This window comes from Salmo salar, chromosome ssa22 (assembly GCF_905237065.1).
Source record: "Salmo salar chromosome ssa22, Ssal_v3.1, whole genome shotgun sequence".
NCBI classification, from domain to species: Eukaryota; Metazoa; Chordata; class Actinopteri; order Salmoniformes; family Salmonidae; genus Salmo; species Salmo salar.
This window is the reverse complement of record NC_059463.1, coordinates 52,906,815-52,934,747: the sequence shown is the minus strand read 5'-3', so window position 1 is coordinate 52,934,747 and position 27,933 is coordinate 52,906,815. Positions and strand designations below refer to the sequence as shown.

The window sequence follows — 27,933 nt, the reverse complement described above, 5'->3', positions numbered from 1 at the left end:
CATCCTGGATACACCAACTGTTACCCTGTAGCTGTAGTCAAATCAAAATCAAATCAAATGGATTTATAAAGCCCTTCTTACATCAGCTGATATCTCAAAGTGCTGTACAGAAACCCGGCCTAAAACCCCAAACAGCAAGCAATGCAGGTGTAGAAGCACAGTGGCTAGGAAAAACTCCCTAGAAAGGCCAGAACCTAGGAAGAAACCTAGAGAGGAACCAGTCTATGAGGGGTGGCCAGTCCTCTTCTGGCTGTGCTGGGTGGAGATTATAACAGAACATGGCCAAGATGTTCAAATGTTCATAGATGACCAGCAGGGTCAAATAATAATAATCAAAGTGGTTGTCGAGGGTGCAACAGGTCAGGACCTCAGGAGTAAATGTCAGTTGGCTTTTCATAGCCGATCATTCAGAGTATCTCTACCGCTCCTGCTGTCTCTAGAGAGTTGAAAACAGCAGGTCTGGGACAGGTAGCACGTCCGGTGAACACGTCAGGGTTCCATAGCCGCAGGCAGAACAGTTGAAACTGGAGCAGCAGCACGGTCAGGTGGACTGGGGACAGCAAGGAGTCATCAGACCAGGTCCTCCGAGAAAGAAAGAAAGAAAGAAAGAAAGAAAGAAAGAAAGAGAGAGAGAAATAGAGAGAATTAGAGAGAGCATACTTAAATTCACACAGGACACTGGATAAGACAGGAGAAATACTCAAGATATAACAGACTGACCCTATCCCCCCGACACATAAACTACTGCAGCATAAATACTGGAGGCTGAGACAAGACGGGTCGGGAGACACTGTGGCCCCATCCGACGATACCCCCGGACAGGGCCAAATAACCCCACCCCCTTTGCCAAATCACAGCCCCCACACCACTAGAGGGATACATTCAACCACCAACTTACCATCCTGAGACAAGGCCGAGTATAGCCCACAAAGATCTCCGCCATGGCACAGCCCAAGGGGGAGCGCCAACCCAGACAGGAAGATCACGTCAGTGACTCAACCCACTCAAGTGACGCACCCCTCCTAGGGACGGCATGGAAGAGCATCAGTAAGCCAGTGACTCAGCCCCTGTAATAGGGTTAGAGGCAGAGGATCCCAGTGGAGAGAGGGGAATTGGCCAGGCAGAGACAGCAAGGGCAGTTTGTTGCTCGTATGCCTTTCCGTTTACCTTCACACTCCTGGGCCAGACAACACTCAATCATAGGACCTACAGAAGAGATGAGTCTTCAATAAAGACTTAAAGGTTGAGACTGAGTCTGCGTCTCTCACATGGGTAGGCAGACCATTCCATAAAAATGGAGCTCTGTAGGAGAAAGCCCTGCCTCCAGCTGTTTGCTTAGAAATTCTAGGGACAGTTAGGAGGCCTGCGTCTTGTGACCATAGCATACGTGTAGGTATGTACGGCAGGACCAAATCGGAAAGATAGGTAGGAGCAAGCCCATGTAATACTTTGTAGGTTAGCAGAAAAACCTTGAAATCAGCCCTTGCCTTAACAGGAAGCCAGTGTAGAGAGGCTAGCACAGGAGTAATATTATATTTTTGGGGGGTTCTAGTCAAGATTGTAGCAGCCGTGTTTAGCACTAACTGAAGATTATTTAGTTCTTATCCGGGTAGCCGGAAAGTAGAGCATTGCAGTAGAGTAACCTAGAAGTGACAAAAGCACGGATTAATTTTTCTGCATCATTTTTGGACAGTAGGTTTCTGATTTTTGCAATGTTACGTAGATGGAGAAGAGCTGTCCTTGAAACAGTCTTGATACGTTCATCAAAAGAGAGATCAGGGTCCAGAGTAACACCAGGTTAGATACACCAACTGTTACCCTGTAGCTGCAGTCAGGTTAGATACACCAACTGTTACCCTGTAGTCAGGTTAGATACACCAACTGTTACCCTGTAGCTGCTGGCAGGTTAGATACACCAACTGTTACCCTGTAGCTGCAGTCAGGTTAGATACACCAACTGTTACCCTGTAGTCAGGTTAGATACACCAACTGTTACCCTGTAGTCAGGTTAGATACACCAACTGTTGCCCTGTAGTCAGGTTAGATACACCAACTGTTACCCTGTAGCTGTAGTCAGGTTAGATACACCAACTGTTACCCTGTAGCTGTAGTCAGGTTATCTACACCAACTGTTACCCGGTAGTCAGGTTAGATACACCAACTGTAACCCTGTAGTCAGGTTATATACACCAACTGTTACCCTGCAGTCAGGTTAGATACACCAACTGTTACCCTGTAGTCAGGTTAGATACACCAACTGTTACCCTGTAGCTGCAGTCAGGTTAGATACACCAACTGTTACCCTGTAGTCAGGTTAGATACACCAACTGTTACCCTGTAGCTGCTGGCAGGTTAGATACACCAACTGTTACCCTGCAGTCAGGTTAGATACACCAACTGTTACCCTGTAGTCAGGTTAGATACACCAACTGTTACCCTGTAGTCAGGTTAGATACACCAACTGTTACCCTGTAGCTGCAGTCAGGTTAGATACACCAACTGTTACCCTGTAGTCAGGTTAGATACACCAACTGTTACCCTGTAGCTGCTGGCAGGTTAGATACACCAACTGTTACCCTGTAGCTGCAGTCAGGTTAGATACACCAACTGTTACCCTGTAGTCAGGTTAGATACACCAACTGTTACCCTGTAGTCAGGTTAGATACACCAACTGTTGCCCTGTAGTCAGGTTAGATACACCAACTGTTACCCTGTAGCTGTAGTCAGGTTAGATACACCAACTGTTACCCTGTAGCTGTAGTCAGGTTATCTACACCAACTGTTACCCGGTAGTCAGGTTAGATACACCAACTGTAACCCTGTAGTCAGGTTATATACACCAACTGTTACCCTGCAGTCAGGTTAGATACACCAACTGTTACCCTGTAGTCAGGTTAGATACACCAACTGTTACCCTGTAGCTGCAGTCAGGTTAGATACACCAACTGTTACCCTGTAGTCAGGTTAGATACACCAACTGTTACCCTGTAGCTGCTGGCAGGTTAGATACACCAACTGTTACCCTGCAGTCAGGTTAGATACACCAACTGTTACCCTGTAGTCAGGTTAGATACACCAACTGTTACCCTGTAGTCAGGTTAGATACACCAACTGTTACCCTGTAGCTGCAGTCAGGTTAGATACACCAACTGTTACCCTGTAGTCAGGTTAGATACACCAACTGTTACCCTGTAGCTGCTGGCAGGTTAGATACACCAACTGTTACCCTGTAGCTGCAGTCAGGTTAGATACACCAACTGTTACCCTGTAGTCAGGTTAGATACACCAACTGTTACCCTGTAGTCAGGTTAGATACACCAACTGTTGCCCTGTAGTCAGGTTAGATACACCAACTGTTACCCTGTAGCTGTAGTCAGGTTAGATACACCAACTGTTACCCTGTAGCTGTAGTCAGGTTATCTACACCAACTGTTACCCGGTAGTCAGGTTAGATACACCAACTGTAACCCTGTAGTCAGGTTATATACACCAACTGTTACCCTGCAGTCAGGTTAGATACACCAACTGTTACCCTGTAGTCAGGTTAGATACACCAACTGTTACCCTGTAGCTGCAGTCAGGTTAGATACACCAACTGTTACCCTGTAGTCAGGTTAGATACACCAACTGTTACCCTGTAGCTGCTGGCAGGTTAGATACACCAACTGTTACCCTGCAGTCAGGTTAGATACACCAACTCTTACCCTGTAGTCAGGTTAGATACACCAACTGTTACCCTGTAGTCAGGTTAGATACACCAACTGTTACCCTGTAGCTGCAGTCAGGTTAGATACACCAACTGTTACCCTGTAGTCAGGTTAGATACACCAACTGTTACCCTGTAGCTGCTGGCAGGTTAGATACACCAACTGTTACCCTGTAGCTGCAGTCAGGTTAGATACACCAACTGTTACCCTGTAGTCAGGTTAGATACACCAACTGTTACCCTGTAGTCAGGTTAGATACACCAACTGTTGCCCTGTAGTCAGGTTAGATACACCAACTGTTACCCTGTAGCTGTAGTCAGGTTAGATACACCAACTGTTACCCTGTAGCTGTAGTCAGGTTATCTACACCAACTGTTACCCGGTAGTCAGGTTAGATACACCAACTGTAACCCTGTAGTCAGGTTATATACACCAACTGTTACCCTGCAGTCAGGTTAGATACACCAACTGTTACCCTGTAGTCAGGTTAGATACACCAACTGTTACCCTGTAGCTGCAGTCAGGTTAGATACACCAACTGTTACCCTGTAGTCAGGTTAGATACACCAACTGTTACCCTGTAGCTGCTGGCAGGTTAGATACACCAACTGTTACCCTGCAGTCAGGTTAGATACACCAACTGTTACCCTGTAGTCAGGTTAGATACACCAACTGTTACCCTGTAGTCAGGTTAGATACACCAACTGTTACCCTGTAGCTGCAGTCAGGTTAGATACACCAACTGTTACCCTGTAGTCAGGTTAGATACACCAACTGTTACCCTGTAGCTGCTGGCAGGTTAGATACACCAACTGTTACCCTGTAGTCAGGTTAGATACACCAACTGTTACCCTGCAGTCAGGTTAGATACACCAACTGTTACCCTGTAGCTGGAGTCAGGTTAGATACACCAACTGTTACCCTGTAGCTGTAGTCAGGTTAGATACACCAACTGTTACCCTGTAGCTGCAGTCAGGTTAGATACACCAAGTGTAACCCTGTAGTCAGGTTATATACACCAACTGTTACCCTGTAGTCAGGTTAGATACACCAACTGTTACCCTGTAGCTGCAGTCAGGTTAGATACACCAACTGTTACCCTGTAGTCAGGTTAGATACACCAACTGTTACCCTGTAGTCAGGTTAGATACACCAACTGTTACCCTGTAGTCAGGTTAGATACACCAACTGTTACCCTGTAGTCAGGTTAGATACACCAACTGTTACCCTGTAGTCAGGTTAGATACACCAACTGTTACCCTGTAGTCAGGTTAGATACACCAACTGTTACCCTGTAGTCAGGTTAGATACACCAACTGTTACCCTGTAGTCAGGTTAGATACACCAACTGTTACCCTGCAGTAAGATTAGATACACCAACTGTTACCCTGTAGCTGTAGTCAGGTTAGATACACCAACTGTTACCCTGTAGTCAGGTTAGATATACCAACTGTTACCCTGTAGTCAGGTTAGATACACCAACTGTTACCCTGTAGTCAGGTTAGATACACCAACTGTTACCCTGTAGCTGCAGTCAGGTTAGATACACCAACTGTTACCCTGTAGTTGTAGTCAGGTTAGATACACCAACTGTTACCCTGTAGTCAGGTTAGATACACCAACTGTTAACCTGCGGTCAGGTTAGATACACCAACTGTTACCCTGTAGCTGCAGTCAGGTTAGATACACCAACTGTTACCCTGCAGTCAGGTTAGATACACCAACTGTTACCCTGTAGCTGCAGTCAGGTTATATACAAGAACTGTTACCCTGCAGTCAGGTTAGATACACCAACTGTTACCCTGTAGCTGCAGTCAGGTTAGATACACCAACTGTTACCCTGCAGTCAGGTTATATACACCAACTGTTACCCTGTAGCTGCAGTCAGGTTATATACACCAACTGTTACCCTGCAGTCAGGTTAGATACACCAACTGTTACCCTGTAGTCAGGTTAGATACACCAACTGTTCTCTGTAGCTGTAGTCAGGTTAGATACACCAACTTTTACCCTGTAGTCAGGTTAGATACACCAACTGTTACCCTGTAGTCAGGTTAGATACACCAACTGTTACCCTGTAGCCAGGTTAGATACACCAACTGTTACCCTGTAGTCAGGTTAGGTACACCAACTGTTACCCTGTAGCTGTAGTCAGGTTAGATACACCAACTGTTACCCTGTAGTCAGGTTAGATACACCAACTGTTACCTTGTAGTCAGGTTAGATACACCAACTGTTACCCTGTAGTCAGGTTAGATACACCAACTGTTACCCTGCAGTCAGGTTAGATACACCAACTGTTACCCTGTAGTCAGGTTAGATACACCAACTGTTACCCTGCAGTCAGGTTAGATACACCTACTGTTACCCTGTAGCTGTAGTCAGGTTATATACACCAACTGTTACCCTGTAGTCAGGTTATATACACCAACTGTTACCCTGCAGTCAGGTTAGATACACCAACTGTTACCCTGTAGTCAGGTTAGATACACCAACTGTTACCCTGTAGCTGTAGTCAGGTTAGATACACCAACTGTTACCCTGTAGCTGTAGTCAGGTTAGATACACCAACTGTTACCCTGTAGTCAGGTTAGATACACCAACTGTTACCTTGTAGCTGCAGTCAGGTTATATACACCAACTGTTACCCTGCAGTCAGGTTACATACAACAACTGTTACCCTGTAGCTGCAGTCAGGTTAGATACACCAACTGTTACCGTGTAGTCAGGTTAGATACACCAACTGTTACCCTGTAGTCAGGTTAGATACACCAACTGTTACCCTGTAGTCAGGTTAGATACACCAACTGTTACCCTGTAGCTGTAGTCAGGTTAGATACACCAACTGTTACCCTGTAGCTGTAGTCAGGTTAGATACACCAACTGTTACCCTGCAGTCAGGTTAGATACACCAACTGTTACCCTGTAGCTGTAGTCAGGTTAGATACACCAACTGTTACCCTGCAGTCAGGTTAGATACACCAACTGTTACCCTGTAGCTGCAGTCAGGTTAGATACACCAACTGTTACCCTGTAGTCAGGTTAGATACACCAACTGTTACCCTGTAGCTGTAGTCAGGTTAGATACACCAACTGTTACACTGTAGTCAGGTTAGATACACCAACTCTTACCCTGTAGTCAGGTTAGATACACCAACTGTTACCCTGTAGTCAGGTTAGATACACCTACTGTTACCCTGTAGCTGTAGTCAGGTTATATACACCAACTGTTACCCTGTAGTCAGGTTAGATACACCAACTGTTACACTGTAGTCAGGTTAGATACACCAACTCTTACCCTGTAGTCAGTTTAGATACACCAACTCTTACCCTGTAGTCAGGTTAGATACACCAACTGTTACCCTGTAGCTGCAGTCAGGTTAGATACACCAACTGTTACCCTGTAGTCAGGTTAGATACACCAACTGTTACCCTGTAGCTGCTGGCAGGTTAGATACACCAACTGTTACCCTGTAGCTGCAGTCAGGTTAGATACACCAACTGTTACCCTGTAGTCAGGTTAGATACACCAACTGTTACCCTGTAGTCAGGTTAGATACACCAACTGTTGCCCTGTAGTCAGGTTAGATACACCAACTGTTACCCTGTAGCTGTAGTCAGGTTAGATACACCAACTGTTACCCTGTAGCTGTAGTCAGGTTATCTACACCAACTGTTACCCGGTAGTCAGGTTAGATACACCAACTGTAACCCTGTAGTCAGGTTATATACACCAACTGTTACCCTGCAGTCAGGTTAGATACACCAACTGTTACCCTGTAGTCAGGTTAGATACACCAACTGTTACCCTGTAGCTGCAGTCAGGTTAGATACACCAACTGTTACCCTGTAGTCAGGTTAGATACACCAACTGTTACCCTGTAGCTGCTGGCAGGTTAGATACACCAACTGTTACCCTGCAGTCAGGTTAGATACACCAACTGTTACCCTGTAGTCAGGTTAGATACATCAACTGTTACCCTGTAGTCAGGTTAGATACACCAACTGTTACCCTGTAGCTGCAGTCAGGTTAGATACACCAACTGTTACCCTGTAGTCAGGTTAGATACACCAACTGTTACCCTGTAGCTGCTGGCAGGTTAGATACACCAACTGTTACCCTGTAGCTGCAGTCAGGTTAGATACACCAACTGTTACCCTGTAGTCAGGTTAGATACACCAACTGTTGCCCTGTAGTCAGGTTAGATACACCAACTGTTACCCTGTAGCTGTAGTCAGGTTAGATACACCAACTGTTACCCTGTAGCTGTAGTCAGGTTATCTACACCAACTGTTACCCGGTAGTCAGGTTAGATACACCAACTGTAACCCTGTAGTCAGGTTATATACACCAACTGTTACCCTGCAGTCAGGTTAGATACACCAACTGTTACCCTGTAGTCAGGTTAGATACACCAACTGTTACCCTGTAGCTGCAGTCAGGTTAGATACACCAACTGTTACCCTGTAGTCAGGTTAGATACACCAACTGTTACCCTGTAGCTGCTGGCAGGTTAGATACACCAACTGTTACCCTGCAGTCAGGTTAGATACACCAACTGTTACCCTGTAGTCAGGTTAGATACACCAACTGTTACCCTGTAGTCAGGTTAGATACACCAACTGTTACCCTGTAGCTGCAGTCAGGTTAGATACACCAACTGTTACCCTGTAGTCAGGTTAGATACACCAACTGTTACCCTGTAGCTGCTGGCAGGTTAGATACACCAACTGTTACCCTGTAGTCAGGTTAGATACACCAACTGTTACCCTGCAGTCAGGTTAGATACACCAACTGTTACCCTGTAGCTGCAGTCAGGTTAGATACACCAACTGTTACCCTGTAGTCAGGTTAGATACACCAACTGTTACCCTGTAGCTGCTGGCAGGTTAGATACACCAACTGTTACCCTGTAGCTGCAGTCAGGTTAGATACACCAACTGTTACCCTGTAGTCAGGTTAGATACACCAACTGTTACCCTGTAGTCAGGTTAGATACACCAACTGTTGCCCTGTAGTCAGGTTAGATACACCAACTGTTACCCTGTAGCTGTAGTCAGGTTAGATACACCAACTGTTACCCTGTAGCTGTAGTCAGGTTATCTACACCAACTGTTACCCGGTAGTCAGGTTAGATACACCAACTGTAACCCTGTAGTCAGGTTATATACACCAACTGTTACCCTGCAGTCAGGTTAGATACACCAACTGTTACCCTGTAGTCAGGTTAGATACACCAACTGTTACCCTGTAGCTGCAGTCAGGTTAGATACACCAACTGTTACCCTGTAGTCAGGTTAGATACACCAACTGTTACCCTGTAGCTGCTGGCAGGTTAGATACACCAACTGTTACCCTGCAGTCAGGTTAGATACACCAACTGTTACCCTGTAGTCAGGTTAGATACACCAACTGTTACCCTGTAGTCAGGTTAGATACACCAACTGTTACCCTGTAGCTGCAGTCAGGTTAGATACACCAACTGTTACCCTGTAGTCAGGTTAGATACACCAACTGTTACCCTGTAGCTGCTGGCAGGTTAGATACACCAACTGTTACCCTGTAGTCAGGTTAGATACACCAACTGTTACCCTGCAGTCAGGTTAGATACACCAACTGTTACCCTGTAGCTGGAGTCAGGTTAGATACACCAACTGTTACCCTGTAGCTGTAGTCAGGTTAGATACACCAACTGTTACCCTGTAGCTGTAGTCAGGTTAGACACACCAACTGTTACCCTGTAGTCAGGTTAGATACACCAACTGTTACCCTGTAGTCAGGTTAGATACACCAACTGTTACCCTGTAGCTGTAGTCAGGTTAGACACATCAACTGTTACCCTGTAGTCAGGTTAGATACACCAACTGTTACCCTGTAGCTGTAGTCAGGTTAGATACACCAACTGTTACCCTGTAGCTGCAGTCAGGTTAGATACACCAAGTGTAACCCTGTAGTCAGGTTATATACACCAACTGTTACCCTGCAGTCACGTTAGATACACCAACTGTTACCCTGCAGTCAGGTTAGATACACCAACTGTTACCCTGTAGCTGCAGTCAGGTTAGATACACCAACTGTTACCCTGTAGTCAGGTTAGATACACCAACTGTTACCCTGTAGTCAGGTTAGATACACCAACTGTTACCCTGTAGTCAGGTTAGATACACCAACTGTTACCCTGTAGTCAGGTTAGATACACCAACTGTTACCCTGTAGTCAGGTTAGATACACCAACTGTTACCCTGCAGTAAGATTAGATACACCAACTGTTACCCTGTAGCTGTAGTCAGGTTAGATACACCAACTGTTACCCTGTAGTCAGGTTAGATATACCAACTGTTACCCTGTAGTCAGGTTAGATACACCAACTGTTACCCTGTAGTCAGGTTAGATACACCAACTGTTACCCTGTAGCTGCAGTCAGGTTAGATACACCAACTGTTACCCTGTAGTTGTAGTCAGGTTAGATACACCAACTGTTACCCTGTAGTCAGGTTAGATACACCAACTGTTAACCTGCGGTCAGGTTAGATACACCAACTGTTACCCTGTAGCTGCAGTCAGGTTAGATACACCAACTGTTACCCTGCAGTCAGGTTAGATACACCAACTGTTACCCTGTAGCTGCAGTCAGGTTATATACAAGAACTGTTACCCTGCAGTCAGGTTAGATACACCAACTGTTACCCTGTAGCTGCAGTCAGGTTAGATACACCAACTGTTACCCTGCAGTCAGGTTATATACACCAACTGTTACCCTGTAGCTGCAGTCAGGTTATATACACCAACTGTTACCCTGCAGTCAGGTTAGATACACCAACTGTTACCCTGTAGTCAGGTTAGATACACCAACTGTTCTCTGTAGCTGTAGTCAGGTTAGATACACCAACTGTTACCCTGTAGTCAGGTTAGATACACCAACTGTTACCCTGTAGTCAGGTTAGATACACCAACTGTTACCCTGTAGCCAGGTTAGATACACCAACTGTTACCCTGTAGTCAGGTTAGGTACACCAACTGTTACCCTGTAGCTGTAGTCAGGTTAGATACACCAACTGTTACCCTGTAGTCAGGTTAGATACACCAACTGTTACCCTGTAGTCAGGTTAGATACACCAACTGTTACCCTGTAGCTGTAGTCAGGTTAGACACATCAACTGTTACCCTGTAGTCAGGTTAGATACACCAACTGTTACCCTGTAGCTGTAGTCAGGTTAGATACACCAACTGTTACCCTGTAGCTGCAGTCAGGTTAGATACACCAAGTGTAACCCTGTAGTCAGGTTATATACACCAACTGTTACCCTGCAGTCACGTTAGATACACCAACTGTTACCCTGCAGTCAGGTTAGATACACCAACTGTTACCCTGTAGCTGCAGTCAGGTTAGATACACCAACTGTTACCCTGTAGTCAGGTTAGATACACCAACTGTTACCCTGTAGTCAGGTTAGATACACCAACTGTTACCCTGTAGTCAGGTTAGATACACCAACTGTTACCCTGTAGTCAGGTTAGATACACCAACTGTTACCCTGTAGTCAGGTTAGATACACCAACTGTTACCCTGCAGTAAGATTAGATACACCAACTGTTACCCTGTAGCTGTAGTCAGGTTAGATACACCAACTGTTACCCTGTAGTCAGGTTAGATATACCAACTGTTACCCTGTAGTCAGGTTAGATACACCAACTGTTACCCTGTAGTCAGGTTAGATACACCAACTGTTACCCTGTAGCTGCAGTCAGGTTAGATACACCAACTGTTACCCTGTAGTTGTAGTCAGGTTAGATACACCAACTGTTACCCTGTAGTCAGGTTAGATACACCAACTGTTAACCTGCGGTCAGGTTAGATACACCAACTGTTACCCTGTAGCTGCAGTCAGGTTAGATACACCAACTGTTACCCTGCAGTCAGGTTAGATACACCAACTGTTACCCTGTAGCTGCAGTCAGGTTATATACAAGAACTGTTACCCTGCAGTCAGGTTAGATACACCAACTGTTACCCTGTAGCTGCAGTCAGGTTAGATACACCAACTGTTACCCTGCAGTCAGGTTATATACACCAACTGTTACCCTGTAGCTGCAGTCAGGTTATATACACCAACTGTTACCCTGCAGTCAGGTTAGATACACCAACTGTTACCCTGTAGTCAGGTTAGATACACCAACTGTTCTCTGTAGCTGTAGTCAGGTTAGATACACCAACTGTTACCCTGTAGTCAGGTTAGATACACCAACTGTTACCCTGTAGTCAGGTTAGATACACCAACTGTTACCCTGTAGCCAGGTTAGATACACCAACTGTTACCCTGTAGTCAGGTTAGGTACACCAACTGTTACCCTGTAGCTGTAGTCAGGTTAGATACACCAACTGTTACCCTGTAGTCAGGTTAGATACACCAACTGTTACCTTGTAGTCAGGTTAGATACACCAACTGTTACCCTGTAGTCAGGTTAGATACACCAACTGTTACCCTGCAGTCAGGTTAGATACACCAACTGTTACCCTGTAGTCAGGTTAGATACACCAACTGTTACCCTGCAGTCAGGTTAGATACACCTACTGTTACCCTGTAGCTGTAGTCAGGTTATATACACCAACTGTTACCCTGTAGTCAGGTTATATACACCAACTGTTACCCTGCAGTCAGGTTAGATACACCAACTGTTACCCTGTAGTCAGGTTAGATACACCAACTGTTACCCTGTAGCTGTAGTCAGGTTAGATACACCAACTGTTACCCTGTAGCTGTAGTCAGGTTAGATACACCAACTGTTACCCTGTAGTCAGGTTAGATACACCAACTGTTACCTTGTAGCTGCAGTCAGGTTATATACACCAACTGTTACCCTGCAGTCAGGTTACATACAACAACTGTTACCCTGTAGCTGCAGTCAGGTTAGATACACCAACTGTTACCGTGTAGTCAGGTTAGATACACCAACTGTTACCCTGTAGTCAGGTTAGATACACCAACTGTTACCCTGTAGTCAGGTTAGATACACCAACTGTTACCCTGTAGCTGTAGTCAGGTTAGATACACCAACTGTTACCCTGTAGCTGTAGTCAGGTTAGATACACCAACTGTTACCCTGCAGTCAGGTTAGATACACCAACTGTTACCCCTGTAGCTGTAGTCAGGTTAGATACACCAACTGTTACCCTGCAGTCAGGTTAGATACACCAACTGTTACCCTGTAGCTGCAGTCAGGTTAGATACACCAACTGTTACCCTGTAGTCAGGTTAGATACACCAACTGTTACCCTGTAGCTGTAGTCAGGTTAGATACACCAACTGTTACACTGTAGTCAGGTTAGATACATCAACTCTTACCCTGTAGTCAGGTTAGATACACCAACTGTTACCCTGTAGTCAGGTTAGATACACCTACTGTTACCCTGTAGCTGTAGTCAGGTTATATACACCAACTGTTACCCTGTAGTCAGGTTAGATACACCAACTGTTACACTGTAGTCAGGTTAGATACACCAACTCTTACCCTGTAGTCAGTTTAAATACACCAACTCTTACCCTGTAGTCAGGTTAGATACACCAACTGTTACCCTGTAGCTGCAGTCAGGTTAGATACACCAACTGTTACCCTGTAGTCAGGTTAGATACACCAACTGTTACCCTGTAGCTGCTGGCAGGTTAGATACACCAACTGTTACCCTGTAGCTGCAGTCAGGTTAGATACACCAACTGTTACCCTGTAGTCAGGTTAGATACACCAACTGTTACCCTGTAGTCAGGTTAGATACACCAACTGTTGCCCTGTAGTCAGGTTAGATACACCAACTGTTACCCTGTAGCTGTAGTCAGGTTAGATACACCAACTGTTACCCTGTAGCTGTAGTCAGGTTATCTACACCAACTGTTACCCGGTAGTCAGGTTAGATACACCAACTGTAACCCTGTAGTCAGGTTATATACACCAACTGTTACCCTGCAGTCAGGTTAGATACACCAACTGTTACCCTGTAGTCAGGTTAGATACACCAACTGTTACCCTGTAGCTGCAGTCAGGTTAGATACACCAACTGTTACCCTGTAGTCAGGTTAGATACACCAACTGTTACCCTGTAGCTGCTGGCAGGTTAGATACACCAACTGTTACCCTGCAGTCAGGTTAGATACACCAACTGTTACCCTGTAGTCAGGTTAGATACATCAACTGTTACCCTGTAGTCAGGTTAGATACACCAACTGTTACCCTGTAGCTGCAGTCAGGTTAGATACACCAACTGTTACCCTGTAGTCAGGTTAGATACACCAACTGTTACCCTGTAGCTGCTGGCAGGTTAGATACACCAACTGTTACCCTGTAGCTGCAGTCAGGTTAGATACACCAACTGTTACCCTGTAGTCAGGTTAGATACACCAACTGTTGCCCTGTAGTCAGGTTAGATACACCAACTGTTACCCTGTAGCTGTAGTCAGGTTAGATACACCAACTGTTACCCTGTAGCTGTAGTCAGGTTATCTACACCAACTGTTACCCGGTAGTCAGGTTAGATACACCAACTGTAACCCTGTAGTCAGGTTATATACACCAACTGTTACCCTGCAGTCAGGTTAGATACACCAACTGTTACCCTGTAGTCAGGTTAGATACACCAACTGTTACCCTGTAGCTGCAGTCAGGTTAGATACACCAACTGTTACCCTGTAGTCAGGTTAGATACACCAACTGTTACCCTGTAGCTGCTGGCAGGTTAGATACACCAACTGTTACCCTGCAGTCAGGTTAGATACACCAACTGTTACCCTGTAGTCAGGTTAGATACACCAACTGTTACCCTGTAGTCAGGTTAGATACACCAACTGTTACCCTGTAGCTGCAGTCAGGTTAGATACACCAACTGTTACCCTGTAGTCAGGTTAGATACACCAACTGTTACCCTGTAGCTGCTGGCAGGTTAGATACACCAACTGTTACCCTGTAGTCAGGTTAGATACACCAACTGTTACCCTGCAGTCAGGTTAGATACACCAACTGTTACCCTGTAGCTGGAGTCAGGTTAGATACACCAACTGTTACCCTGTAGCTGTAGTCAGGTTAGATACACCAACTGTTACCCTGTAGCTGTAGTCAGGTTAGACACACCAACTGTTACCCTGTAGTCAGGTTAGATACACCAACTGTTACCCTGTAGTCAGGTTAGATACACCAACTGTTACCCTGTAGCTGTAGTCAGGTTAGACACATCAACTGTTACCCTGTAGTCAGGTTAGATACACCAACTGTTACCCTGTAGCTGTAGTCAGGTTAGATACACCAACTGTTACCCTGTAGCTGCAGTCAGGTTAGATACACCAAGTGTAACCCTGTAGTCAGGTTATATACACCAACTGTTACCCTGCAGTCACGTTAGATACACCAACTGTTACCCTGCAGTCAGGTTAGATACACCAACTGTTACCCTGTAGCTGCAGTCAGGTTAGATACACCAACTGTTACCCTGTAGTCAGGTTAGATACACCAACTGTTAACCTGCGGTCAGGTTAGATACACCAACTGTTACCCTGTAGCTGCAGTCAGGTTAGATACACCAACTGTTACCCTGCAGTCAGGTTAGATACACCAACTGTTACCCTGTAGCTGCAGTCAGGTTATATACAAGAACTGTTACCCTGCAGTCAGGTTAGATACACCAACTGTTACCCTGTAGCTGCAGTCAGGTTAGATACACCAACTGTTACCCTGCAGTCAGGTTATATACACCAACTGTTACCCTGTAGCTGCAGTCAGGTTATATACACCAACTGTTACCCTGCAGTCAGGTTAGATACACCAACTGTTACCCTGTAGTCAGGTTAGATACACCAACTGTTCTCTGTAGCTGTAGTCAGGTTAGATACACCAACTGTTACCCTGTAGTCAGGTTAGATACACCAACTGTTACCCTGTAGTCAGGTTAGATACACCAACTGTTACCCTGTAGCCAGGTTAGATACACCAACTGTTACCCTGTAGTCAGGTTAGGTACACCAACTGTTACCCTGTAGCTGTAGTCAGGTTAGATACACCAACTGTTACCCTGTAGTCAGGTTAGATACACCAACTGTTACCTTGTAGTCAGGTTAGATACACCAACTGTTACCCTGTAGTCAGGTTAGATACACCAACTGTTACCCTGCAGTCAGGTTAGATACACCAACTGTTACCCTGTAGTCAGGTTAGATACACCAACTGTTACCCTGCAGTCAGGTTAGATACACCTACTGTTACCCTGTAGCTGTAGTCAGGTTATATACACCAACTGTTACCCTGTAGTCAGGTTATATACACCAACTGTTACCCTGCAGTCAGGTTAGATACACCAACTGTTACCCTGTAGTCAGGTTAGATACACCAACTGTTACCCTGTAGCTGTAGTCAGGTTAGATACACCAACTGTTACCCTGTAGCTGTAGTCAGGTTAGATACACCAACTGTTACCCTGTAGTCAGGTTAGATACACCAACTGTTACCTTGTAGCTGCAGTCAGGTTATATACACCAACTGTTACCCTGCAGTCAGGTTACATACAACAACTGTTACCCTGTAGCTGCAGTCAGGTTAGATACACCAACTGTTACCGTGTAGTCAGGTTAGATACACCAACTGTTACCCTGTAGTCAGGTTAGATACACCAACTGTTACCCTGTAGTCAGGTTAGATACACCAACTGTTACCCTGTAGCTGTAGTCAGGTTAGATACACCAACTGTTACCCTGTAGCTGTAGTCAGGTTAGATACACCAACTGTTACCCTGCAGTCAGGTTAGATACACCAACTGTTACCCTGTAGCTGTAGTCAGGTTAGATACACCAACTGTTACCCTGCAGTCAGGTTAGATACACCAACTGTTACCCTGTAGCTGCAGTCAGGTTAGATACACCAACTGTTACCCTGTAGTCAGGTTAGATACACCAACTGTTACCCTGTAGCTGTAGTCAGGTTAGATACACCAACTGTTACACTGTAGTCAGGTTAGATACACCAACTCTTACCCTGTAGTCAGGTTAGATACACCAACTGTTACCCTGTAGTCAGGTTAGATACACCTACTGTTACCCTGTAGCTGTAGTCAGGTTATATACACCAACTGTTACCCTGTAGTCAGGTTAGATACACCAACTGTTACACTGTAGTCAGGTTAGATACACCAACTCTTACCCTGTAGTCAGTTTAAATACACCAACTCTTACCCTGTAGTCAGGTTAGATACACCAACTGTTACCCTGTAGCTGCAGTCAGGTTAGATACACCAACTGTTACCCTGTAGTCAGGTTAGATACACCAACTGTTACCCTGTAGCTGCTGGCAGGTTAGATACACCAACTGTTACCCTGTAGCTGCAGTCAGGTTAGATACACCAACTGTTACCCTGTAGTCAGGTTAGATACACCAACTGTTACCCTGTAGTCAGGTTAGATACACCAACTGTTGCCCTGTAGTCAGGTTAGATACACCAACTGTTACCCTGTAGCTGTAGTCAGGTTAGATACACCAACTGTTACCCTGTAGCTGTAGTCAGGTTATCTACACCAACTGTTACCCGGTAGTCAGGTTAGATACACCAACTGTAACCCTGTAGTCAGGTTATATACACCAACTGTTACCCTGCAGTCAGGTTAGATACACCAACTGTTACCCTGTAGTCAGGTTAGATACACCAACTGTTACCCTGTAGCTGCAGTCAGGTTAGATACACCAACTGTTACCCTGTAGTCAGGTTAGATACACCAACTGTTACCCTGTAGCTGCTGGCAGGTTAGATACACCAACTGTTACCCTGCAGTCAGGTTAGATACACCAACTGTTACCCTGTAGTCAGGTTAGATACACCAACTGTTACCCTGTAGTCAGGTTAGATACACCAACTGTTACCCTGTAGCTGCAGTCAGGTTAGATACACCAACTGTTACCCTGTAGTCAGGTTAGATACACCAACTGTTACCCTGTAGCTGCTGGCAGGTTAGATACACCAACTGTTACCCTGTAGCTGCAGTCAGGTTAGATACACCAACTGTTACCCTGTAGTCAGGTTAGATACACCAACTGTTGCCCTGTAGTCAGGTTAGATACACCAACTGTTACCCTGTAGCTGTAGTCAGGTTAGATACACCAACTGTTACCCTGTAGCTGTAGTCAGGTTATCTACACCAACTGTTACCCGGTAGTCAGGTTAGATACACCAACTGTAACCCTGTAGTCAGGTTATATACACCAACTGTTACCCTGCAGTCAGGTTAGATACACCAACTGTTACCCTGTAGTCAGGTTAGATACACCAACTGTTACCCTGTAGCTGCAGTCAGGTTAGATACACCAACTGTTACCCTGTAGTCAGGTTAGATACACCAACTGTTACCCTGTAGCTGCTGGCAGGTTAGATACACCAACTGTTACCCTGCAGTCAGGTTAGATACACCAACTGTTACCCTGTAGTCAGGTTAGATACACCAACTGTTACCCTGTAGCGCGTCAGGTTAGATACACCAACTGTTACCCTGTAGCTGCAGTCAGGTTAGATACACCAACTGTTACCCTGTAGTCAGGTTAGATACACCAACTGTTACCCTGTAGCTGCTGTCAGGTTAGATACACCAACTGTTACCCTGTAGTCAGGTTAGATACACCAACTGTTACCCTGCAGTCAGGTTAGATACACCAACTGTTACCCTGTAGCTGGAGTCAGGTTAGATACACCAACTGTTACCCTGTAGCTGTAGTCAGGTTAGATACACCAACTGTTACCCCTGTAGCTGTAGTCAGGTTAGACACACCAACTGTTACCCTGTAGTCAGGTTAGATACACCAACTGTTACCCTGTAGTCAGGTTAGATACACCAACTGTTACCCTGTAGCTGTAGTCAGGTTAGACACATCAACTGTTACCCTGTAGTCAGGTTAGATACACCAACTGTTACCCTGTAGCTGTAGTCAGGTTAGATACACCAACTGTTACCCTGTAGCTGCAGTCAGGTTAGATACACCAAGTGTAACCCTGTAGTCAGGTTATATACACCAACTGTTACCCTGCAGTCACGTTAGATACACCAACTGTTACCCTGCAGTCAGGTTAGATACACCAACTGTTACCCTGTAGCTGCAGTCAGGTTAGATACACCAACTGTTACCCTGTAGTCAGGTTAGATACACCAACTGTTACCCTGTAGTCAGGTTAGATACACCAACTGTTACCCTGTAGTCAGGTTAGATACACCAACTGTTACCCTGTAGTCAGGTTAGATACACCAACTGTTACCCTGTAGTCAGGTTAGATACACCAACTGTTACCCTGTAGTCAGGTTAGATACACCAACTGTTACCCTGTAGTCAGGTTAGATACACCAACTGTTACCCTGTAGTCAGGTTAGATACACCAACTGTTACCCTGCAGTAAGATTAGATACACCAACTGTTACCCTGTAGCTGTAGTCAGGTTAGATACACCAACTGTTACCCTGTAGTCAGGTTAGATATACCAACTGTTACCCTGTAGTCAGGTTAGATACACCAACTGTTACCCTGTAGTCAGGTTAGATACACCAACTGTTACCCTGTAGCTGCAGTCAGGTTAGATACACCAACTGTTACCCTGTAGTTGTAGTCAGGTTAGATACACCAACTGTTACCCTGTAGTCAGGTTAGATACACCAACTGTTAACCTGCGGTCAGGTTAGATACACCAACTGTTACCCTGTAGCTGCAGTCAGGTTAGATACACCAACTGTTACCCTGCAGTCAGGTTAGATACACCAACTGTTACCCTGTAGCTGCAGTCAGGTTATATACAAGAACTGTTACCCTGCAGTCAGGTTAGATACACCAACTGTTACCCTGTAGCTGCAGTCAGGTTAGATACACCAACTGTTACCCTGCAGTCAGGTTAGATACACCAACTGTTACCCTGTAGTCAGGTTAGATACACCAACTGTTCTCTGTAGCTGTAGTCAGGTTAGATACACCAACTGTTACCCTGTAGTCAGGTTAGATACACCAACTGTTACCCTGTAGTCAGGTTAGATACACCAACTGTTACCCTGTAGCCAGGTTAGATACACCAACTGTTACCCTGTAGTCAGGTTAGGTACACCAACTGTTACCCTGTAGCTGTAGTCAGGTTAGATACACCAACTGTTACCCTGTAGTCAGGTTAGATACACCAACTGTTACCTTGTAGTCAGGTTAGATACACCAACTGTTACCCTGTAGTCAGGTTAGATACACCAACTGTTACCCTGCAGTCAGGTTAGATACACCAACTGTTACCCTGTAGTCAGGTTAGATACACCAACTGTTACCCTGCAGTCAGGTTAGATACACCTACTGTTACCCTGTAGCTGTAGTCAGGTTATATACACCAACTGTTACCCTGTAGTCAGGTTATATACACCAACTGTTACCCTGCAGTCAGGTTAGATACACCAACTGTTACCCTGTAGTCAGGTTAGATACACCAACTGTTACCCTGTAGCTGTAGTCAGGTTAGATACACCAACTGTTACCCTGTAGCTGTAGTCAGGTTAGATACACCAACTGTTACCCTGTAGTCAGGTTAGATACACCAACTGTTACCTTGTAGCTGCAGTCAGGTTATATACACCAACTGTTACCCTGCAGTCAGGTTACATACAACAACTGTTACCCTGTAGCTGCAGTCAGGTTAGATACACCAACTGTTACCGTGTAGTCAGGTTAGATACACCAACTGTTACCCTGTAGTCAGGTTAGATACACCAACTGTTACCCTGTAGTCAGGTTAGATACACCAACTGTTACCCTGTAGCTGTAGTCAGGTTAGATACACCAACTGTTACCCTGTAGCTGTAGTCAGGTTAGATACACCAACTGTTACCCTGCAGTCAGGTTAGATACACCAACTGTTACCCTGTAGCTGGAGTCATGTTAGATACACCAACTGTTACCCTGCAGTCAGGTTAGATACACCAACTGTTACCCTGTAGCTGCAGTCAGGTTAGATACACCAACTGTTACCCTGTAGTCAGGTTAGATACACCAACTGTTACCCTGTAGCTGTAGTCAGGTTAGATACACCAACTGTTACACTGTAGTCAGGTTAGATACACCAACTCTTACCCTGTAGTCAGGTTAGATACACCAACTGTTACCCTGTAGTCAGGTTAGATACACCTACTGTTACCCTGTAGCTGTAGTCAGGTTATATACACCAACTGTTACCCTGTAGTCAGGTTAGATACACCAACTGTTACACTGTAGTCAGGTTAGATACACCAACTCTTACCCTGTAGTCAGTTTAGATACACCAACTCTTACCCTGTAGTCAGGTTAGATACACCAACTGTTACCCTGCCTGGAGCCCTCTAGCCTGTTCCCTCTTTACACATGGCTTTAATAAAGTATCTTTGCTCTGAGACATGACTGTAGACTTCTCTAAACACCATAGGAGTCTATACAGCCATGTCTCAGGGCAAGGAGTGACTGTAGCCTGGTCGCCAGGTTGAATGAACTGTTAGTACTGTATTAGCTAACTACCCCTCATTTGCTGTCATGACATAACAATGAACACCGGAGAAGTTGGCTCAAGCACAGACAGAGTTCAGGAGTGGTTCGGAGTCACTCCAGGCTAGGAATGACTGTCTTAGCCATTCGTTCACACAGTGTGTGATTTCTACACTTGTAAATACAGTATCTTAATCCAACAGCACTACACCTGCCGTCAGCTTTAGTGTGGTAGTGACGACTGACAGGCTACTAATTCACCATGCTCAACCCCTTCAGGCCGCTGTCTAAGCCCTATACTACCAATCAGGTTTGAAGAGTTAGCAAGGCAACTTTGGACAGCTCTGAGTCCAACTCGTATCCTGAATGAAAACATCTCAGTCACGAGTTGAGGACCAATCAAATCAGATTCCCTCCGTCTCGCAAAGATTGCGTCATCATCCCCTTCATTTGAGGAAGGTGACCAGTTCAATATTTACCAAATAGTTTATTAATAAAATGTTGGGTTTTTTATGTGTAAAAATATACTCATATTAAAATACTTATCACATAACACATTTAGTAATGAGGATGCATTTGAAAGTTCATGCACAGTGAAACTTTTGTTTGACTTTATACAATTATTTGATCATAGGAGTGGGGGAAAAGGTACTGCGTGCATTGATAATCACATCAAAGACGCCATTAACAATAGGTAATACAAGAAAGACGACTTCAAAAAGCCTCTTTCACACCATTGTTAGGGGTGTGTACGGAGGCGAAGTCAGGTGCATGAGATCAGAATGTAGTAAACAGGCCAAAAACACGGAACATAACAAAAGTATGGCACCTGACAATATCCACATAACAATAAACAATTACACACAAAGACATGGAGGGGAACAGAGGACTAAATACATGCAGTGTGATTATGGAATGAAAACCAGGTGTGTAATGGAACAAGACAAAACAAATGGACATTTGAGAAATGGAGCGGCGATGGCTAGAAAGCCCGGTGACGTCAATCGCCGAACGCCGCCCGAACAAGGAGAGGAGCCGACTTCGTCGGAAGTCGTGACAGCCATAGCCTGCTAAATGTGCAAGAAAGCTTTTAATTTATGTTGCTTTCGGTACAAATGTAAATCTGTCTCTGACTCTCCATTGGGTTAATGGTTCTACGTTGTCTGAATGAAGAGTTCGGCGTTCGACCAGCCACGTGTGACATGCACGCTCAGTTACAAGCCTGCTAGAGTTAACGGCAGGCGGACGAGCAATATCCACCTCCGTAGTACGGATGAATCCTGAGCTGGAATGTGAAGCTAGCTAATTTTGGAAAAGCCTGGGTACATCTAGCTACTTAAGTAGCATTTCCCTCAGCTAGACCATATTTATAGCCATTTCAAAGAATTGTCTCATTCTGAACATGCCCCTTTTCTCTCTCTCGCTCTCTCTCTCTCTCATGCACTCTTTCTCTTTCTCTCTCTCTCTATTCTCTCTTTCTCCTTCTGTCCCTCTTTTGCTCTTACTCTTTCTAATTCCCTCTCTTGATTCTCATTCTTCCTCTCTTTCTCTCTTGTTCTCTCTCTCCCGCTCCCCCCACTCTCTCTCTGTGTCTAGCTTCCGGGCCTGTGCCATGCGATGGCTGATGGCGGGGGGGGGGAGAATTGGTTGGTTGGAATGTTGTTCAACGGTGCGTTTTTAAATAGCCCCCTGGACCAGCCAGCCCCCTGGACCAGCCAGCCCGTATAAGGCAGAAGCCAGAGCCACTGAAAATGCAACCGTTACAAAAGATAGGAGGGGGAGGGAATCATGATAACACATAGTAGTATCAGTGATAGATACAACCTTCCAGTAACTTTCCAATTGATGCTTTGTGTGTCAAAGAATAGACCTCACTGAAAGTAACTGAGGTTGTTGTTGACAACATGTCAAATATACAACATCTAAACTAACTAGGTCAGGAGAGCAGGTCATACGTAACAATAATAATTATTTATTACATTTCTATATCACGTTTCATAGAATCTCAAAGCCCTTCAAAAACTAACAAGCAATATATCATGACAGGTCAACCAATAAAGACCAAGTCTTTGAAATCTGTATCCTCTGAAGATGGAGAGGGTCAGTTCATGGCTTGAGTGGAGAGAGCTGGACAGAGGATGGTAGATGATGGTGATGTAGTCTGTTGATGATCTTGTAGAGGTCAAGTCTGGGAACCAGCCTGAGTCTTATAGCCTCTGGACTTCTCCTCGTCCAGTCTGTGTAACATCCATTTGGCTGATGCCTCAGCAGCTCTGGGCACCAGAAAGATCACACAGAGTTCAGAATAGTAGCCAGTCGTCCTCACTACGAGCCCTCTGCCTCAGCGCTGCTGGATTCCTCTAGCTGCCATTCCTCTCACTCTTCAGGCGGCTCCTCAAATTGGCAGCCAGGTGAAATAAAAAAGCTGGTACCGTGTCCAGATGCATTTTTCAAACCAAAACATTAGACACTAGGGTCAAAAGGGTTTCCTGTTTTCTGACCATGTGACCTGACCAGAAACAACTCCAGGAACCAATAAAAGTCCATAACTACAGTATGGTGCCCACAGTGTTTACTGGTCAGGGGGTGACTAATGAGCTTGTAGGTATGTTACCAGTATCACCAGAACCCAGAACCAAATCTTGAGTGTGCTGGCCAGCTACTTAATCATTTGTGTTTCGATCAGTCTGTCATGAGAGACTATGCTCCTAGTAAAAGTCGTGTGTAGGGGAAGCTTTCCTGGCCTAAAAGACAGTGGTGGAAAAAGTAAGCAACTGTCATATTTCAATAAAAGGAAAGATAACTTAATAGAAAATAACAAAAGTAAAAGTGAAAGTCAACAAGTAAAATAGTACTTGAGTAAAATTATAAAAGTATTTGGTTTAAAAATATCCTTAAGTATCAAAAGTAAAAGTAAAAGTATGAATAATTTTAAAATACTTACATAATGCAAACCAGATGGCAACATTTTTCTTGTTTTTTTAATTCACGGATAGCCAGGGGTACACACCAACTCTCAGACATAATTTACAAATGAAGTATTTGTGTTTAGTGAGTCTGCCAGATCAGAGGCAGAGAGATGACCAGGGTTGTTCTCTTGATAACAATGTGAATTGGACCATTTTCTGTCCTGCTAAGCATTGAAAATGTAACAATTAATTAATTTATAAGTCCAAAAATGGATGCAGCAGCTACTGATTACCCTTTTAAATGGGTACTCCCTGAAACAATCACATACAGTATGAAACAATATAATTCAATTTTCTACGCTACAATACTTTTATTGTCCATTTTCATAGAAATTCATGTGTGTTTGTGTGTCTTGCTAACAGGATCCTGGTGGGGGCGCCGCGTGCCAGAGGACTGGGCATGATGCAGAGGAAGCGCCCTGGCGCTCTGTACCGCTGTCCAATCACAGGCGAGGAGTATGACTGCGAGCGCGTGGACATCGATGGAGACGTAAACCTCGACTGGGAAAGCAAGGACAACCAGTGGCTTGGAGTAACAGTCAAGAGCCAGGGGATTGGAGGAAAGGTGGTGGTTAGTACACAATACACAACTACACAGAGGTTGACCAACTCCAGGCCCTAGTTAGAGCCTGAAGCTCGGGTCCAGAGGTTTCCCTGACCAACTCCAGGCCCTAGTTAGAGCCTGTAGCTCGGGTCCAGAGGTTTCCCTGACCAACTTCAGGCCCTAGTTAGAGCCTGTAGCTCGGGTCCAGAGGTTTCCCTGACCAACTTCAGGCCCTAGTTAGAGCCTGTAGCTCGGGTCCAGAGGTTTCCCTGACCAACTCCAGGCCCTAGTTAGAGCCTGAAGCTCGGGTCCAGAGGTTTCCCTGACCAACTCCAGGCCCTAGTTAGAGCCTGTAGCTCGGGTCCAGAGGTTTCCCTGACCAACTTCAGGCCCTAGTTAGAGCCTGAAGCTCAGGTCCAGAGGTTTCCCTGACCAACTCCAGGCCCTAGTTAGAGCCTGTAGCTCGGGTCCAGAGGTTTCCCTGGTCAGTTTGAGTGGTTAGGACAGCGTTTTCCAAACTTGGTCCTAGAGACCCCAAGAGGTGCATGTTTTATTTGCTCTTGCATTACACAACTGATTCAAATAATCAACTCATCGTCAAGCTTTGATTATTTGAATCAGCTGTGTAGTGCCAGGGCAAAAACCAAAAACCCCTGGGGTAGCCAAGACCGAGTTTGGGAAACACTGAGTTAGGAAGAATTCATGTTTGTACAATAGCCAGCCATCTATTGTAGTTGTCTCAGTTATGCTGAGATGGTACTACTACTGCTCCTGCCTCTGTTCAGACCTGTGGGACCTCTTCAATGAACCAGAGCTGTGAGACCTCTTCAATGAACCAGAGCTGTGAGACCTCTTCAATGAACCAGAGCTGTGGGACCTCTTCAATGAAGAGGCGACAGGTAGCCTAGTGGTTAGGGCGTTGGGCCAGTAACCGAAAGGTTGCTAGATTGAATCCCCAAACTGACAAGGTAAAAATCTGTCATTCTGCCCCTGAACAAGGCAGTTAACCCACTGTTCCTAGGCTGTCATTGTAAATAAGAATTGGTTCTTAACTGACTTGCCTAGTTAAATATATATATATATTTTAAATGATCCAGACCTGTTGGACCTCTTCAGTGATCCAGACCTGTGGGAGGTCTTCAATGAACCAGACCTGTAGGAGGTCTTCAATGAACCAGACCTGTGGGACCTCATCAATGAACCAGACCTGTGGGACCTCATCAATGAACCACACCTGTGGGACCTCATCAATGAATCAGACCTGTGGGACCAATTCAATGAACCAGACCTGTGGGACCAATTCAATGAATCAGACCTGTGGGACCAATTCAATGAACCAGACCTGTGGGACCTCATCAATGAACCACACCTGTGGGACCTCATCAATGAACCACACCTGTGGGACCTCATCAATGAATCAGACCTGTGGGACCAATTCAATGAATCAGACCTGTGGGACCTCATCAATGAACCACACCTGTGGGACCTCATCAATGAACCACACCTGTGGGACCAATTCAATGAATCAGACCTGTGGGACCAATTCAATGAATCAGACCTGTGGGACCTCTTCAATGAACCAGACCTGTGGGAACTCATCAATGAACCAGACCTGTGGGACCAATTCAATGAATCAGACCTGTGGGACTAATTCAATGAATCAGACCTGTGGGACCTCTTCAATGAACCAGACCTGTGGGACCTCATCAATGAACCAGACCTGTGGGACCAATTCAATGAATCAGACCTGTGGGACCAATTCAATGAATCAGACCTGTGGGACCTCTTCAATGAATCAGACCTGTGGGACCTCATCAATGAACCACACCTGTGGGACCAATTCAATGAACCAGACCTGTGGGACCAATTCAATGAACCAGACCTGTGGGACCTCTTCAATGAATCAGACCTGTGGGACCTCTTCAATGAATCAGACCTGTGGGACCAATTCAATGAATCAGACCTGTGGGAGGTCTTCAATGAATCAGACCTGTGGGAGGTCTTCAATGAACCAGACCTGTGGGACCTCATCAATGAACCAGACCTGTGGGACCTCATCAATGAACCAGACCTGTTGAGCCTCTTCAATGAAGCAAACTTGTGCCCACCTGTACGAGTTGTGTTTAGCATGTCTGTAGTGTAGTAGACCATCTATTCCAGTTACTTAGCTTCTCTGCCGCCTCTGTCCAAACCTGTAGGACCTCTTCAATGAACCTACTACTCTATACCTCTCCTGCCCCTTTTTTTCAGACGTGTGCCCATCTGTACGAGCTGCGTCAGCGCGTGGGCCTGCCATTGGAGACGCGGGATCCCATCGGGCGTTGCTACGTGCTCAGTGAGGACCTGACCGAGAGGGATGACCTAGATGGAGGGGAGTGGAAGTTCTGTGAGGGGCGATCCCAGGGACACGAACAGTTTGGCTTCTGTCAGCAGGGTCTGTCTGCCGCCTTCACACCTGACAACCAATTTATCATGTTCGGAGCTCCTGGAACGTATAACTGGAAAGGTACAGTGACATAACTTTAAAAAAAATGTTTTTATCTCATTGAGACACACCTGTTTAAATACAGCTTAAATAGTGATGACTGACAGCTGAGGTGTTTCAAATGGTAGTTAAGTCAAAGCTTGTTGTCAGATGTTTTCATACACGTCTTATTGTGTTGATTCCGCTACTATACAGTATGCCTTTACTTTACTTATTGTATCGTAAAACTAGTTTTTGGCACTTTCTAAAATGATGGAGTTAGACTGAAAATATATTATTGGAGCTTTTTAGTCAGTTTTTCCCTTACAGTTGTCTTAGATGCAGAAGCGTACTGAAAAAAACTACCCAAAAGCCATCAATTCTGTTTTCAAAAAATTACATGTATTTCAGTGGCCAAATCATTGCCTACTGATAAGCCTACTGACTGGCCCCAGCAGTCATACTGATCGATCCAAGTGATTGATTCCCAGCAGGTAGTTAATGGGCTGATGGATGGAACTGTCATTATTTAATGTCAGGGATCAACATGGCTGGAATTATGGATCATTTTTTCATATATTAAACAGGCCTTAGGTGGAGTCACGATTTACATGATATTGTACTTGACATTTTTACTATGGAACCCTAGAGATGGTTTACTTTATCCTGTACATATCTGTTTTGTATGTGTTTGAAAATGAAAGTGTGTGTGTTTGGCAATAGAGAGAGAGAGAGTGTGTGCTAGTGTGTGTGTGTGTGTG

The 27,933-nt window shown here is 45.1% G+C and overlaps 1 protein-coding gene across 3 annotated transcripts in view; it reads left to right on the top strand.

Annotated features, from left to right (window-relative positions):
• The window catches only part of LOC106583707 (integrin alpha-7), a 92,200-nt gene that overhangs the window by 23,757 nt on the left and 40,510 nt on the right, over nt 1–27,933 (top strand). For all 3 annotated transcript variants that reach the window (XM_045705068.1, XM_045705067.1, XM_045705069.1), the window contains exons 2-3: nt 24,528–24,735; nt 26,959–27,214. In XM_045705068.1, coding sequence (XP_045561024.1) covers nt 24,528–24,735; nt 26,959–27,214 — 464 coding nt within the window. The remainder of the gene's footprint in view (nt 1–24,527; nt 24,736–26,958; nt 27,215–27,933) is intronic.